This window comes from Anabrus simplex, chromosome 5 (assembly GCF_040414725.1).
Source record: "Anabrus simplex isolate iqAnaSimp1 chromosome 5, ASM4041472v1, whole genome shotgun sequence".
NCBI classification, from domain to species: Eukaryota; Metazoa; Arthropoda; class Insecta; order Orthoptera; family Tettigoniidae; genus Anabrus; species Anabrus simplex.
In genome coordinates this window covers 299,920,042-299,938,815 of record NC_090269.1, presented here as the reverse complement: position 1 = coordinate 299,938,815, position 18,774 = coordinate 299,920,042, and the positions used below count along the sequence as shown (strand labels likewise).

The window sequence follows — 18,774 nt, the reverse complement described above, 5'->3', positions numbered from 1 at the left end:
ATCATCAAAGGTAATGTGGATATTCACAATGGTCATTAGACCGTTGATGGCCTATGCTGCAATCATCTGGTGGCAGAAAGTAAGTCAAGGAAAAATCTGCAGTAGATTGGATAGCCTACAGAGAATGGCATGCACAGCCATAACTGGGGCCATGAGACATACGCCGACAAAAGCCTTGAATACTTTACTAGACCTCCCATCATTATGCAATTTCATAAAAGGACAGGCTAGAATGAGTTCATATAGATTGGCACAATCAAGAGTTCTGTAATGCACAAAGAGCCAATCTAGGACACTGTAAAATTAACAGAGGAAGTTCTACACACGCCTTCTGATCGTATGATACCAAAGTTCAAATTTGAAAAACCGTTTTGAGACCCAGATAATAAAAAAAGGAAGACTGGGATATCAACAAATGGAATACTGAAAAAGAAGATATAGTGTGGTGGACTGATGGCTCAAAAGACTGTGGATGGCACAGGAGGAGGGATCAACAGGGGAAGACCTGAGAGATCAATCCAGATGAGCCTGGACAAACACACTAGTCTTTCAAACTGAAGTGATAGCTTTCACAACGTCTTGAAGAAAATCTGAAAATGAACTATTTTTACGGACAGCCAAGTGGCCATTAAGACACTAGAAGCAGTCCGGATAATATCCAGTATTGTCTGGTATGGCCATTAACTTCTCCTGAAGCTCTCAAAGTACAACAATGTCAAAATAACATGGGTACCAGGGCATGCAGGTATAGAAGAAAATGAAAAGGCAGATAAACTGGCCAGGAAAGGGACAGAAACATATTTTGTAGCCCCAGGACCTGTATTCGAGATTTCCTATGGACAAGCCCGACACTACATAGGAAAATGGGTAAAAAAGGAACAAATGGAGAACGGGAAAAATACTCCAGGATGCAGGCCTGCAAAGGAACTGATAAAAGGACCAAACAAGAAGCATACTAAAGAACTGTTGAAACTCAGCAGAGAAAATATAAGATGGGTAGTAGGACAGTTGACAGGACACTGCCATTTGAAAAAAAACACCTACATAGAATGGGAGTAATAAGAGACAATGTTGCCTTTGCTAGCAGGACCTAGTGTTTACAGTGCACTAAGTCTTCTGGTATAGGCTAGAGCGATTTTGTTAGTTTCATTGATCTGTCCCTGTTTTACCCTTGGCTTTGACAATATGAAAGTAACTGAGGTATGAGCGATGCTAGTAATGCCATTCCTTATGCAGCCAGTCCCTGCTATGAATGGTGTCAAAATGTTGCTCATAGGGTCGGTTGGTGCAGGCATTTCAGTGGGCTTGGCAGACTGATATGTAATAGCAACTTCCGGCTTGGTGAGGAAAGCAACAGGAAACTACCTTGCTCCTCATTTCCCTAGTACGCTTCTTCAGTGATGCCTAGGCCATCTATGACAGCTGATGGCGGAGCTGTTGAGGATCCAACCAGCCTTAGGGCTGATGACTGAACATACACATACAAGAGACAATATATGTAGGAAATGCAATGAAGCAGAGGAATGAGCTGAACACATATTTTTCGAATGTGAGGCGCTGGGTAGAATCAGACTCTCCACTCTAGGACTACCAGGTGAAGAGAGAGAAAAAATCCAAGAAGACCCAATAACAATCTGCAACTTTGTGAAGGGAGCAGGTTTATCTAGGTGGGAATGAAGGAAAAACATGGCAGCAAGAGATGTTACAGGTTGACGCTAAGTAGGAACTAATATTTAGAGGCCCCATGAAGAATAGAAGATTTAAAAACTACTTCAGGTTATACCTTCTAAGACATTGGCTTGTCTTGTAAGCAACACGCTGAATAAATTTCCAGGTCATCATTGGCAGTGAAATCAGCAGGCCAAGTAAATTAAACAATAGACTTCCTCTAGGATCAGTGCTCGCCCCACTCTTGTTCAGCCTGTATACATCAGATTTACCCTCCACAAAATCCAGGAAGTTTGGCTATGCTGATAATTGGGCAATTGCGGCTAGAGGTCCATGTTTTGAGAGAACAGGAGAGATGCTGACAAATGATCTCTCTGTTCTGGGAGACTACTTCCGAAAATGGAGACTTCAACCAAGTACAACAAAGACCAAAGTTGCTTGTTTCCACCTGAACAATAAAATGGCAACAAGGGAACTTGCAGTTTACTTTAATAACACCCTCCTTCTACACAACAGACATCCCAAATATTTGGGTGTAACAATGGACAGAACACAGTCATTCAAAGAACGCGATAAAAACAATCCAATCACAACTGTTTTATTCGCCAACGTACCTAACAAATAATAATAATAATAATAATAATAATAATAATAATAATATTGATTTTCTATATCCCCATTTACTTTCAACAATTTTCAGAGATGCCAAACAAAACATACTAGGGTATGCGTCAATTAAAAACGGGAGAAAACGAACACACGAAATTAAACATTATGGTAATAAAATGCATTACTGCCACACCTGTAGATATCCATAAATGTGGCAAACTTTCCTGTAATTTATTTTTATTCTTTCCGTCGCGGAACATTTGGCACTATCCGGGCGATACCATACCTAACCTAAACAATGCGATCTCTTATCTCATTTACAGCGGTTTAGGTAAATCCTGATGTGAAAAATGTAGAGAACAAGCATGAAATATACTTAAAAATAAGGGCCAGGCTTTTAACAACTGCAGTTATCAAAAGAATGCTCCCAGTCACTACGTATTACATTCGGAAATACAACTCGTAACACACCCTAGTTATCAGCTAGTGGTTTGGCATGCTTTCAACAACACAGCTTTATTCAGGAGTGGCCTCCGCTACACATACACCAGCTGGGAATATCAGAGACCATCTCCAGAAACCATTTGAGAATAGCTTCACACAGTTTAGACTCTACAGTTGGGAACAAAACTACTTTTAAGGTTCAAAGAGACGGGACCTCGAATGCTCTGTCTCGATTGCAGGGCATGGGTGACAAGATGGCAGTGAAGATGACGTCACTTGGAATGACACGCCAGTAGCAGGGAAGTTAGTGGCGCAAAACAATTAAAATGAAAGCAGTGATCAGAATTACTGTATGGTATTCCTACTGCTCAACTGACAGAGACAAATGACTGGCCATTGAGTTATTTTGTATTAATATCGCATAATATAATACAATAGAATACCCTTATCCCTTTTTTCTACGGGGCCGAGTATGAAGTGAGACGAATCTTCGTAGCGACTTTTTACGACCGTATGCCCCTCCTGACGTCAACCTCACCTGAGAAATTAATGAGATAAAACGAATGACATGATATGAGCAACTAAAACAGATTATATTTACTTTGTATGTATACCTAAAAGTAGTGTTCATCATTTATTGACTTTTTACATTTAGAATAACTGCCTTCCAATGAAAATAACCAAGTATAAATCAAATACATTCATAGGTTTGTTAAAGAACAGTGTAGAATGTTGACATGTACAATTTATAGCTTTTTATAGCCTAGAGGTCATGTGTTTACTGCATAAAATTTGAGGTTATTGCATACTGGATACCCCTTTACATTTTTTGGCTGTAAAAATGGGGAAAAAGGGTTCTAATACGCAAGTAAATATGGTATTTATTTATATCAGCAAAGTAATCACGACAATAACTTTAATGATATAATAGATAAAAGAATCCCTTATACGAAGGAAGACTAGAACATCTTCAGGCATTAAAAAAATAATACACAAAGAAACCGATCGAACCTCCGTCCTCCTGAATACCTGTTCCCCCTACCTTCTCTTCTGCAGCCAATGAAAACGCAACCGTAAGTAACACGCCTCCTCCTCACTCTACAACCTTGCCTCCCCCAGGGGAGGGGCAAGCTTCAGAACACACACATTGTTATTTCACTAGAGGGAAAGTAGCATCAGTTGCTGCTAGACTCTTCCAAGAGCACAGTAGGTTGCCGACATAAGGTGAGACACCATTCACTTAAATACTAAGTTCCCTTGCACAGATTTTAATACACATTAATAGAAAGCAATCCCCATTTTTGTTTCATTGCAGACTTCAGGGAAGCTTTTTCATAACATTAATAAGACAGTAATCAGCTTCAGAAGATCCCTTATTAAAAAATCTTCAAGGGACCCATTTTCACAAAATTACATTAAACGACAAAATCCCCACTTCAGAAAAGAAGAGCAGCTGAAGAGAACAGTTTTTTGAACATTGACATGAAAAAGTCCTTTTCAAAACATAAAAAAATTAAAATGAAAAACACATACATCACACATTAACAAAAGTGCTGTATACTAACATATTTTTAGCATCTATTTAAGTCAATAGGAAATTGTTTTAAATTAGGTTAGAAAAGTAAATCCATCTTCCCTTCCCATTTCACCACGCCACCCAACCCTCCCCACATATTACTTATTCTAATCTATTTTTAAATTACTTTTGTTTTAAGCATAACAAAGGTATTATTTTAAGATGGTTTTCTTGAGAAGAAGAAAATTCTATGTAATTTCACCTAAGCAATGTTATGTAGCTGAAAATGTTCCTTAGGAATGAAATATGTTCTACAAATAATTAATTTGCTTAAAGCAGTTTACACTGACTTAGCAAATGTCATGGGATAGTCACCTAATAGCGTGTGGGGCCTCCTCTGACCGTGCGAACTGCAGTGAGACGCCATGGAAGTGAGTCGAGAAGTCCCTGGTAGTCCTCTGGACGCAACTGACACCAAATCGTTTTCAGAGCGGTCGCCAATGCTGGTCTGTTCATGGGTGCAGGATCCATAGCACGGAGCCTGCGTTCCAGGACATCCCAGATATGCTCAATAGGATTCGTATCGGGGCTCCTGGGTGGTCATGGCAGTCGTTGGACCTCCACTGCATGTTCCTGGCACCATTCACGGGCGACGTGGGAGCGATTTGGCGGCGCATTATCATCTTAAAACACCGCAGAACCGCTGGGCGCTGGAAGGCCAAAAATGGGTGGAGATGTTCTCCGAGCAGTTCAACATACTGTGTACCATTCAAAGTATCTTCCAGAACAACTAGGGGGCCCATTGCACACCAGGAAAATGCACCCCAGACCATACGAGAGACACCAGCGCCCCGGACCACACCTTTGAGGCAGGCGGGATCCATCGCCTCATGTGGTCTGCGCCATACACGGTGCCTCCCATCGGCATAGTGCAGTTGAAATCGTGATTTGTCCGACCATATCACGTTACGCCATTGTTCCAGTGTCCATCTCTGGTGACTGGAGACAAATGCGCGTCGCTGTGCCCGATGACGTTTTAACAGTGGCACCCAAGTGCGGCGCCGGCTCCCACACCCCATAGAACCCATGTTCCTACGGATTGCCCACTGGGAGATGTGTCTAGCACAGCCTGTGTTGAAATGAGCCGTGATTCGTTGCACGGTTGCCCGTCTGTCACTATTGACAATCCGTCTCAGATGTCGCCGGTCACGGTCATCGAGGGTGGCTGGACGGCCGGTCGTTCGTTTGTCTGTTGTGGACAGTGACACCCGCATTCAACCATTCACGATACATCCTCGACGTGGTTGATCGTGTGAAGCCGAATTCCCGCACCACTTCCGAAATCGCACTTCCCATCTGTCGGGCTTCGACCACCATACCCTATGTCTCAAATATTATTACAATATTATAAGTCCACCTGTTCAATACAATCCAATATGATCCACTATTTCATATGGTCAAAAATTTTTTATACATAATACATAATAATACATGTATATAAAAAAATTTGGACCATATGAAATAGTGGATCATATTGTATTGTATTGAACAGGTGGACTTATAATATTGTAATAATATTTGAGACATACGTCAACTTCAATACGGAACCAAAATGAGAATAGTTACTTGTAACACCATACCCTATTCGAACGGTGTCAGCTCACAACAACGTTCCATGTTACACCTGTCACATGCTTAGCCACTGCTCACAAGGTCTCCTATACAACTGCCGCTGGCACAGGGGGCGTGTGGTGCGCAGACAACACACCTGCACATCAGTGCTCCGCTATCCGATGACATTTGCTCGGTCAGTGTACTTTTATTGGTTTTATGTAACTTAGGGAAGTCCGCTACAGTGCTCTGAACCTCGTGACTTGCACTTTCCCAACAACTGTTTTACAATATTCAATCCATTAAACAATGATAGGGGAGCCAGTTTACAAAACAAGGCCCAAGAAATAAATGAATTTTTAAAATGTATTTTTACAAAATCAGGTGCTTCTAATAATATATCCAGGGATTGTAAGTAAAATTAACAAGTTCCAGGTATTTCCAGAAGGTGGCAGTAGCTCCTGAAGGAAATAACCAGATATCACTAACCACGAGACAGTCTCTTATTTGGACACTTTACCTTCATATCTGCACAATTTTCACCGACCGAAGAAAACTACCACTCTGAATGCACATACTGCCTGATGAAACTGACATTGTCAGTATCACATTCACCGAAATTGAAATATCAGATACTTGTTGCCACTTTATTCCATTCACTGTGAATATGTAACAAATTATCAGTGTGTAATTCATTAAAAGTACCATTGCAGCTCAAAACATTACTTCACTGAGCTGACAAGCTTGTTTAAACAACGCTGATGAAATGTTTTGGCAAAAGTTCGAGGATGAAAAAACATACCACAAAAAAAAAAAAAAGAAGGCACTGAATATGTCTACGTTGCGACAAATCAACAGCAAGTTAGAATAGTTCCATGGAAAGCTGTAGATAGAAAAGGAAGTAGGACCTGAACAAAGTTTTTATTTGTAGATCTTAAAGCAATGACGTTCAACACCTTCACAAATGTATGGTGATGCTGACTGTGATATACCATTTTTGTTCAAAAATTATAGTAATGCTGAACTAAGATATCAATGTGGAAGATGTTCTCAAAATGAATGTTCTCCGAAGGCCATCTCAGAACTTTCAACATTATTGGAAAATTTGAATTTTCTGTTTATCAGCACTGCAAAGCAAAGCAAAGCAAAGCAAAGCAAACCCTTCTCCTTACAGGCCATGAAGGCCTTTGGAGGGGTGGAAGGTAAAGGCTTCCACTATCCGTAACCTCAGCACTTGATGGGGTAGAGTAGTTAGCTCTACGCCCGGCCGCCTTTGCCACCAGGAATTAACCTGGTACTCATTTTTGGTGTAGGCTGAGTGAACCTCAGGGCCATATGTATCCCTGGAAGGGGGAATCTCATTTCTTAAATTTTACAACTTCCAGACAGGGATTCAAACCCACATCCTTCCGGGCGAACAGAGCACGCTTTTACCGCCTCGACCAGGCAGCCCCTTTATCAGCACTGCATCATTGGGAAACAAGATCTCATTAAGGTAAGAAAACTATAAAGATTGCAGTAGTAATAAAATTTCCAATTACAAAGAATCACAAAGCAACTGTAAAGCTTTCAACACAAGAGAAAAGATAAAATGTAACTTACAACAGGAAGAAAATTAACACAATGGTTAACACTGATTAAGTAATGGACGAGTTCGATGTTCCAGATCAAACCCAGACTTAAAAAAAACTTCCCCACTTGAGACTACCCTCACTAGTCAGACTACAGTGCACCGTGAACGATTACCAGGAGGTAATTTTACATCTGTATTGAAAGCTACACAGATGTCATAATAGCCAAAGCACCATTTCAAAAATACAAGACTTGATAAAATAAAAACTGGAGACATCACAAGAACCATAATATTTCTAAAAAATTAATTTTACACAAAACATACCAGTGTAATTAACTCATGCTCTTGAATACTGCTCTTAGATGCAGTTTCACGAACATCTGCCACAATATCCTTTGTTGCTCTTCCCTCAGACAGCTGTTCTTCCAACTGTGTTTGCAGATCACGTTTAGCTTCTTGGCTAGCCTAGTAAGGAAAAGAGAAGAGAAAGTGAAAAGGAAAAGTTGAACTGGTATGTATGAGAATATATAAATATATATACTAGCTGATGTACCTGTGCTTCCCTACGGAATTCTACATTGTATACAGAATTCTAGGTTAACTAGTGTACACATTGTGAGCAAGATTGTATTAAATTGCATAGCTCTTAACGTTACCCTAGAAACGCGAGAGGGAAGTCTTCAAACGCCTCTTCTCGTATGAAGACTGGGTTAGGAAATTTTCTTTGTAACGGTAGGCCCGCTTGCCTACTATCAATCACAATCAAGTTAGGAAGTTTTCATTATGATGTGGAGGCACTCAATCTTCACCTGCCTTTTTACAGTCTCAGAAAGACTTTGTTAGTAGTTTTCCCAACTGAAATGAACATAGGTCATTACAATGACGTCAGTAGGAATGGCAACATTAAAAGCAATACTTTCACATGAAATACTCGATCAAATTTAAAAAACCACACATTTTCTCACTTTTAACGAACAGTACTACGCTTATGATCTAACAGTCCAAAGTTCTAGAGCTGGAATGACCAAGCCACAGACAGCCGTGAGAACTCTTCGTCTTATTTCGTCGGCGGCAGGGGAGGGCGTTGAATAGTAGAGAGTCCCAGGCAAAAAACTATGTTTGCTAATCTATTTCCTAGGAGTACCTGATGAATCGGAAAATCTCAATTCAATACGCTGGTGGCGGAAAGAACTGACTTGGTGGCAAATTCTTCCTCCAAGCCAGAAGAGAAACCCCCTTTCACTGCTAATTTGGAATAAAATGAATATAGAATATAATAAAAGTGAAGAGGAAGAAGCTTTCCTTAAGCAACAGCTCTTTTTAGGGTTGAATTTTAAATTATTTAGTGAATTGTGATGCTATAATTTGGAATAGGCCTAAATTGTAATTCTAGACCAGGTCATATGACTACAACAAAACTACTACTACCACTATTAAGTGAGCCTTTGCATTAAACGTGCACATTGCTCATTCGAAACAGTGCGTCAGAGTAGAGATAGAATAGCTGGAATACTATGACGAACCAGTGTGTTATGTACCAGCAGTATCATGAAATGTATGAACCAGAGGAATGGCATGTTAAAGAAGAAAGTTTTCTAACTACCTATTTCCTGCCAATATTCAGTCTGGCTGTTACACTATGTACGCAGCAAAAATCACATCTATCGGAGTTCAGTGGTAGCATAAAAGACAAAGAACATTACAACAAACAAGGGTCAATATGATGTTATTGTTGATATATTTTAAGAGCTTTCCATATTGTAGGCCTTGACATTTACTTTTCTTCCATCTCTGAAATACCACTCTTATCATAGTCAGTATAGTAAAACTCAAATAAAACAAAATGATCGGAAATTGTATTCTCTTTAACTTTTGCTATGTAGTACTTTTCGATAGGACCAATAACATAGGTACTAAAAATTAAATATTTGATGCCTTCCCCTAAACTACAATTTCATCCAGAGTGAATAAAATTGTTTATAGCTTAGATTGTAGTTACTTATTCCCCGACTCTATATATAGATTTTCATTAAATTCTGTTCACCCATTTTCTCGTGGCTCGGCGTTGATATGGACTTAGCAACATATATACAAATTCACAAATATCTCTGTTGTTATAACCGGTAAGGTAAAAATGTATAAGAAATACATGATCGGAAATTCAATTGTATATAACTTTAGTTATGTAATTTTTTTTTTTGATAGGGGCTTTACGTCGCACCGACACAGATAGGTCTTATGGCGACGATGGGATGGGAAAGGCCTAGGAGTTGGAAGGAAGCGGCCGTGGCCTTAATTAAGGTACAACCCCAGCATTTGCCTGGTGTGAAAATGGGAAACCACGGAAAACCATTTTCAGGGCTGCCGACAGTGGGATTCGAACCTACTATCTCCGGGATGCAAGCTTACAGCCGCGCGCCTCTACGCGCACGGCCAACTCGCCCGGTTTTATGTAATATTTATCGATAGGACCACTAATAATAATATTTGAGAATTAAATTTCAGGCCTTCCCCTAAACTACCATTTCACTCAGCGTGAACAAAATAATTTTTTTTTTGTTAGGGGCTTAACGTCGCACCGACACAGATAGGTCTTATGGCGACGATGGGATAGGAAAGGCCTAGGAGTTGGAAGGAAGCGGCCGTGGCCTTAATTAAGGTACAGCCCCAGCATTTGCCTGGTGTGAAAATGGGAAACCATGGAAAACCATCTTCAGGGCTGCCGATAGTGGGATTCGAACCTACTATCTCCCGGATGCAAGCTCACAGCCGCGCACCTCTACGCGCACGGCCAACTCACCCGGTAAATAATTTATAGCCTAGATTGTAGTGGTTCATCCCCCGACTTTATATACCGATTTTCATTAAATTCCTTTCAGCCGTTTTCTCGTGATGCGTGTACATACATATATACATACATACATACCTACAGAAATTACGGAAAAGTATAAAGTCCTTTTTCTTGTTACTGTGGATATGACTGATACAGAAATACCATTCTATTCAAAATCTGAGCAATGTACAGACAAAACTTATTATATATACCGTATTTACCCGAACAATCTCCGCCGTCGAATAATGCCCGCACCCTCATTTCAGGAGGGCTCATTTTGAAAAAAAAAAATTAAATGAACTAAAATTCCTTCCATCGAAAGAGTAACACAGGCATAAACAAACATTTCGTAGCACTCCGCGAGGTGCACGTGGTCTTTACGCAAATATGAAAATGTAAATTTATGGATACAGCTGCTTTGCCTGAGATGATAAAAATACATTATCACTGCTATGAAATATATTTTCTATGAAAATGAGCAAGTAGGCCTACGTTTTTTTCATCGAGTTATATCTTTAATTCCAAAGCAATGACCTATATTTTTCGTGGGCTTAAAAGTTTCCTGAAAGTCCAAATTAATTTTTAACATCAAACCCGAAAAAGTGTTGAGGGATATTTTCGAAAGAAGTTAAAAGGAAGTTGAGAGAAATGAAAGGCGAAGCGCAGAGAGCATAACAGCCCAAAGTGTAAACATTTTTTCCTCCACTGATACCTGGAATTCCAAAGCGATGACCTATATTTTTCGTGGGCTTAAATGTTTCCTAAAAGTCTAAATTAATTTTTAACACCAAACCCCGAGAAAGTTTTGAGGGAAATTTTCGAGATTTTAAGGAAGGTAAATGGACAGGCCAGTTCTGATCGCAGGCCGATACCACACACGAGTGCTATCTTCTTTAGAGGCGTGAACGCCCCTGAACGCCTGCTGCTGCATGCTTACAAAATACACACTAAATAGTATTTCCCTCGCCTGTCGATACAATATTTGTCTTTTTGTTCTTCCTGAATTCATCGTACACATGCAAATAATTCCCTAATTCGTTGATTATGATATTTACAAATAAAAGTCAAAACATTCACCCGTAACCCGCACAAACAGGAATTTTATACTGAAATGATTCTATTGGCTTTGCGGAAAATACGTCATACTACAAATGTTACTGGGCAACCCTCTTCACACCGCCTTCCCGGCAGCGTTCTACTCTAAAATCCTCTCCTAAATTACTTACAAGTTCGTCACACTCCACGTCTAAAACACTTCTCACACGTGGTCACTGTTTACTGGACAGTAACACGACCGGTGGTGGATAATTCCTTTCATGCAATGTAAACACTTATAGACACACCGACGAAATCCGATGCTAGTATTGCGATACAGTAAAACCTTCTTAATTCAAAGTCTTTGTAATACAGAAATCGGACTTCCAAATATGTGATTTTGAATTAACAACCATCTTGTAATTCAGAAATGCCAACCCACGCCAATTTTTGCGGATTCTGCTTTTCCGCGTACTGCCTGCTACGTGATATTGTGGCGTTCCTTAAAACTCTGAATACAAAAGAAGTACGATTTCACTCTATTTTCAAATATGAAACACACTACAGACACACCAAAATGACTGAAAGTGCGGAAAGCTACCTCTGCACGTTCCGGAAGACGTGTTCTATCGTGACGCGGAGAAATTTTGAATTTAAATTACTCTGTAAAACACTGTACTATTTAAAAAAATGTAATCAGTTTAGAATTAAAAGTCATAATTGCTTTCTGTTTAAATATGACATATGGGGACAGTTATCTTCCATCTACTGTTGCACAAAGCATAACTGTACACTCGCCATCGAAAACTAGGTGAGCCAGGAGCGTGTTGGCAACCTTGATGCAAATAAAACACGCACCCCAATTTCGTGCATCAAAATTCTTTAAAAAATATGCGGGGATTATTAGTGTAAATACGGTATATAGATATATATATAGTGCAACCTTGATTATCCATTCCCGGGAATGAATTGAACACACATTTATATTATCTACGGCCTTTAGTCTCCTTCTACCAGGACCTTCTTGCCTTTTCTCTATCCTTTCCTCGAAAGTTCTTGTTGGTCTGGACATAATACGTTACATACAAATTACAAATCTGCAAAGATTAAAAAACTTGGACCAGCCCATATAACCGCTGAACAAACAACAGAATGCAGCATAGCATCTGTTTACCACGCAGGCTACCACGCAAAACTCCTCTATAACACTGAAACCTCCCAAAGAAAAACGAACTAATCCAGATCTAGAAAGAGGCAAATCCAGAAAACAGAAAATACGGCAATTCTCAGGCCCGATGGAGCAGATCTAGAAAGGAGACGTGGCTCTATTATGTCATGTGGCATTTAAATGGCGTTTGCGGTACTTTTTCAGCAAAAAGCTCATGCATATTATAAAATGGACCTCCAGCTATCAAAATCATAAAAATTCTAAACATGGGTATTTTCAACCAAAAATGGCTTATAACCTCACCTTAAGTGCAACAACAATTCTCATGATTTTGATTTTTGAGCTGTCAACATTTTACCAGGAACAAAATTTTATGGAGCAAGAAATTTTTTAAATGATAATATCGTTGTCATACATCACCTAAAACTGTTCATTTTCCATCCCATTCTGACTGGGCGACTCTTACCTAATGATGTTTTAGGATACTTCTATTTTATCTTAAAGTATATATTATGAATGTAAATTCTATTCATATTTTGTAATTTTCAATACATTAAATCAGGGCCTCTCAGAGTGCATGAGCCGGTGCATTGCACGGAGCAAGGTGCAGGAGACTAGGTTGACCAGACCAACTCCCTACCCTTCTTTCCCTACATCTGTTTGACCCCTTCGACCTGTCTCTGCCTTCCTTACGTTCCCAGTTGTTTCTCCCCTCACTGCGAAATGTCTAAGCGTGGTGAGCAGACACACTGAGTTGTATGGGACAAGGTTACCTGTGTTAAAAATATCTTCCTTCAATTTGGTTTGAGCAGACAATTTATCTTCTCAAGCTCTCCTTTTCCTTTTCCCTTGCAATTATACCAGTAACGTCTGGAACAAGGGATCAGCTGACAGCAAATCTGAGAGCGTTCTTTAAATTATGACAACTCAAAACAGAAAAAAGAAAAAAAACCTTTAACATATGTACGTGGAACGATGCTTCTCGATGCAGCTTGGAAAAATCTTCTTCTTCTTTCCCTTTTGTGTGCCGTTAGGCGTCGGGACATTTCAGCCATTTACTAAAGTTTCTTCTGTCGTGCACCATTCTCTGAACCTTGCCCAGGGTCTTCCCTCGCTTCCTGATCAGTCCCAAGATGTACTCCTCCCATTCAATCCGTGGCCTCCCTCGTCTTCTTCCTGTTGGTCTGGCTCGCCACACCCGCTTCGCTTTCCTTTCATTTTCCATTCTCTCTAGGTGACCAATCCAGCCCAATCCTCTCCTCTCAATGACATCCATTATTGGCTCTTGCTGAAGCTCATCTCTTACTGTGGTGTTTCTAATATGGTCTCTTCGAGTTTTCCCAGCAACTTTCCATAAATATCTCATCTCAGCTGCAACCAGACGGCTCTCCAGATTTTTATGCACTGTCCAAATCTGTGCACCATACAGGAGGGTTGGCAAGTACACAGCATGATATACCCGCATTTTTGTGTTTCTAATAATTTCTTTCTTGCTTATGATTGTGTTGTTTATACCATTGTCAACTTGATTAGCTTTTCTAATTCTGCTGTTTATTTCTGCCTCTAATTTTCCGTCCTCTCTGAAAATGGTGTCCAGATACTCAATTTGTTCTACTTGCTCAATATCCTCATTGTTCCACTTGATTTGAAGCTGTACTTTTTCTCCTTTGGTGAACTGCATGACCTTGGTTTTGCTCGCATTCACTTCCATCCCACGGTCCTGGCAGGCATAAGCCCATTCAGTAAGAACTTGTAGGAGATACTCCTCTTTCCCAGCCAAAATCAGAATGTCATCTGCATAGACCAGGGATTGGACATATATTGGTCTCATGTTCCAGTTGCCAACCTTAATTCTTTTAGTTCTTCTTTTACACTGCTTAATGACTTGGTTCATGAAATCACAAAGAGAAGAGAACTCAAGCTGTCACCTTGCATTACTCCCTTCACCATTTCAAATTCCCTAGAGCATTCACCAGCTATTCTCACCACTCCTTGGACACTATTGTACATGTTTCTAATGCGGCATAAGAGAGTCTTGGTTATCTTTTCGTCTTCAAATGCTGCCCAAAGCTGTTCGCTGAGGACCGAGTCAAATGCAGCCTTTAGGTCGACAAATGCAGCTAGAACATCCTTCCCTCAACTAAGTCATTTCTCTATATCAGTTCTTAGTGTGTATATATGGTCGTGTGTTTGTCAACTTGGCCTGAAAGCACACTGTTCTTCCAACTATTCCTCTACTTCTTGTCTCAGCCTCCTCTCCAATATGCGAGAGTATATCTTTCCATCCACACTGGAAAGACAAATTGCTCGATAGTTTGCACAATCCAGAGTGCTGCCCTTCTTATAGATAGGAACAATAATGTTCTTCTTCCAATCCTTTGGAATCTTCTGAATGCTCCATGCTTGTTGGCATATCCTTGTCATCCATTTCACCACAGCCTCTCCTCCATACTTCAATTCTGGTGAAATTCCATCCCATCCAGCTGCCTTGCCCACCTTCATTTCAGTGATAGCCTCTCTTACTTCACTCTGCATAACTGTCTCCCCTTCTTCTAGTTCTTCTACCCCGTTACCGGCGGCGCCTAGTAAATTCTGGTCTGTGCGGAACACATCCTCATAGTACGTGCTCCATGTATCAAGGATGTCCCGTGGCCTCGTTTGGATCTTCTGGTTCCTGTCTTTAATGTTCCTGATTCTCTTTTCAGTTTTGCCTTGGTGGGATCTTCGTATCTTCCAAAACTTCTTCTGATTATTTCTGTATTCTGATTCCATTTCCTCACCAAATTCCTGCCAGTTCCTTTCTTTTGCGTCTTGTACTTGCCACTTTGCTTCATTACGTGCTTCAACATAGTTCCTCCAGTCCTCTACCCTTCTTGTTCTCGTGTACTCCTTCCAAGCCACCTTTTTTCTCCTTGCAACTTCGACTTCCTCACTTTGTTTGTTTCCTTCGTGTGTTTACTGTAGCTTTCCTACAGACCTCTACTGCTACTTTGATAATATTTGTCTTAAATTCACTCCATCTCTCTTCTAAGTTCCAACCTCTCTCAGGTTTTTCTCTTTCTGTTTGGTGAAGTATTTCCCCAAACTTCTGAACATAATTCTGCCTTACCTCTTCCTCTCTAAATACAGAAATTCTTATTTTCTCAAATCGAAGATGAGAGGGTGTGGGTGTAGCCTTGAACCTTGTTTTCATAACCAGAAGCCAATGTTCTGTACTCATTTCTGCACTGCGGAAGACCCTTACATCTAGTGCTGCATAAGTCATGTTCTTAGTGTAACAAAAGTAGTCAATGCAACTCTTTGCTCCTTGGCCTACTGCCTCAAAAGTTATTTTATGGATACTTTTATGGGGGAAGAAGGTGCTACCAATCCTTAGCTCATTATCAATACAGAATTCCAGCATTCTTTCACCATTGGTATTGATAGTTCGTTTGGCTCCATGTTGGCCCATACATCCTTGTGTGAAAAGATGGCGGCGAGTGAGAGTAACTGTATCTGTTTCCTCTGTGTTCTTTTAGGAGTTTTGGTGTCAAAACAAATAGTGTGCGCAAAAGAATATAGTGATGTTCATCTAGACGATCCAGCCAGTGATTCCTTGTGTTGTGAAGTGCCTGGAAGTAATTCTGTTCAATTTAAACGGCTTTATTTTTATTCCACGTGCTACGGCGGCTGCTGGCATACCCAAGCCTCCCTTGCCGGGAGCACACGACTTGCCGTCTCAAGATTGATTGTACCTCAGGTTGGAAACTGGCTGACTGCCGTTCGTGAGTTTCATTTTCCTTCACTGCCGACTGCAAACCTCCCTTGCATTTTTGTAGCATCGGATTCGATTCCAGCCTACAGTAAATTATCTCTGTTTTCTACTAGGTCTACTTTAAGTTTATTGTTGACATTCCTACTGTTAGCTGGAGATGTGGAGATAAACCCAGGACCCACGGCGGTTAGTGCGATCTCAGTTTACCATCAGAATATCTACTCTCTTAAAAACAAAATTACTGACTGTGAGCTCTACCTACAAGAACTATCTTCTTTCGATATTGTCACTTTCTCTGAAAGTTGGTTAACCCTAGAACTGCCAAACGTCGCGCTTGCGACTCAATAGAGTGTCACTAGAATGCCAAAGTCGCACGTGCGACGCATAGTACATGCATTCGCTTAATCAGTCATAACATCTTTTATCGTTCACTTACGATATTTTAATAAGTATGTCATTGAAGAGGAAGCTACAAGTCTTCCATCACACATTCCTTACTAGCCGGAAATGACTCAGTCAAGGTCAGGGTAGGTATAAATTCAGCTACTCTTTCCTCATCTCCCTGCCGTCTCAGTTGCTACGTAACTTCGCGCTCGCTCGCTGTTTCTGTGAGTTTCTGTGAATATCTTTCGTTATCTTTCAACAGATTGAGTTTATTCTTAAATTGTTTCTTTTGAAGTGTAAACTTTCATCATGGATGATGAGCTACGTGATTCAATGATATTCACAAAGTTCTTGAAGGTGATTGGGATGCTTCCTCTTCCAGCGACATATTTTCTTTAGCTGGTGATTCTTCTGAGAGCGGAGAAGAATATATTACAGAATATGAAGTTGAAACTGATTCCGATGAAGGGAGCAGGCCAACCGACGTTTCATGGATGATACTGTTTCCGTAACACCAAAGTGGTGCAGGGTTTATCCACCCGAACCGGAGTTCGATGTTTCCGGGAAGTTCCGCGTAAGGGATCCTGGCAGTTTGATCTGTTCGCCCCGAAACAGTCCACCTATTATGTATTTCTACTTGTTATTTACGGATTTGATTTGGAAGCTCTTGGTGAAAGAAAGTAATGACTATGCGGCGAAAAAAAGAAAAGCAAACTAAAAGGTATTCTGGAGAACTGAAGGCCTATCCTCGTTTGCGAACCTGGTTTGATGTAATTGTCTCTGAAATGAAAAATTAAATTGCCAATCTAATAAATATCGGGTGCACCGTGAATGCTATCATAAATTGCAGCATTTCTGAAGGCCTATGAGTCACGGCGGGAAAAGAAATCTCTCCGAGGATGACTCCCAGTAGTGCTCGGCGGCTGACGGTACTGTGTGCAGCTCGGAAATTTTAGTTCTTTTGCGATTTTATTGTTTTTACTTTTCACAACTTAATATTTTTAAAATCTAGAAGAAATTTCGCGTGTTTTGTATATAGTGAATTTTTAAAATGAGTGGTTATTTATTACTAATGGTGGACTTGAAAATATGAAAAACACTTTCTTTTAGTTTTCCAAATTTTTGAGCCCCTGATACACATCAGATAAACAAGTAAATGATCTAATACTTATACAAGCATCTTAAATAAAGCCTTCTGAGTAATATGGTGTGCTGCATGCCTAACTTTTCTGCACTAAACGTGCTTAAATTTGTTAAAAACGTAAATGTGTAGTACATGCGAAAATGGCCTGGCATTTAGGGAAAAACACTCGGCACTTCTAGGGTTAACTGATTGTTTCAGATACGGAAATCCCTCTTTCCAAAGAGTTTTCCATTTTCAGAACGGACCGTGGATCTCGGGGCGGGGGTATTCTCCTGGCCGTTAAGTCCAAATGGCACGCTCACCTACGTACTGATTTAAGTAGTGACTGTGAAGTCATTTGGGTAGAAGTGAAATTTCAGCATTCCAAATATCTATTTGCCTGTTTATACAGACCAACTCGATCAACCATCAATTATTCTGAAAATTTTCTCTCTTCTGTAATGAAAGCCATTAATCTGAATCCTAATGTAATTATACTGGGCGACTTTAACCTCTCAATATCTTGGAATTCCCCTGCGCAAGGTGTCCCTTCTCATAGCCTCAACAAGTGGTATCTCGGCCATTATATTACGGGCCTAGGCCTCCAACATTACGTCCTTGAGAACACCTGTGGGGAAAGTCCTCTTGACTACCTGCTCTGCTCCGTTGAGCCTTCAGTTATTTCTGTAGAACAAAACATTTTAAAATCGAACCACAAGTCTGTAGAGGCAACATTCAGAATTGCCCCTCCCCGCTCCCCGAAATGTCATCGACCCTATACCAGGAATTGTGTACCCATGTGGGGAAAGGTTGATTGGCAGGCTGTCAATCACACCCTCTCTCTTCTACCCTGGCACTTACTACAAGTCGGTGAAGTCCAAGAAGCAGTGGACCTGTTCTACGACTGGACCCGTGCTGTGATCCGCGACCTTGCTCCCACTCGTAAAACATCTGCCAGATGCCCACCTTGTAAGAAATTAACAAAACGAAAGCCTGGAAAGACTGGAAAATATCACCTTCTGAAGCCAGCTAAAAAACTTTTTCTGACCTTCGCAG

General features: G+C 40.5%; 1 protein-coding gene across 1 annotated transcript in view; it reads right to left on the bottom strand.

Annotated features, from left to right (window-relative positions):
* Positions 1 to 18,774, bottom strand: part of LOC136874012 (protein krasavietz) — a 218,155-nt gene that overhangs the window by 82,053 nt on the left and 117,328 nt on the right. The window contains exon 8 of the mRNA XM_067147472.2: positions 7,746 to 7,886. Coding sequence (XP_067003573.1) covers positions 7,746 to 7,886 — 141 coding nt within the window. The remainder of the gene's footprint in view (positions 1 to 7,745; positions 7,887 to 18,774) is intronic.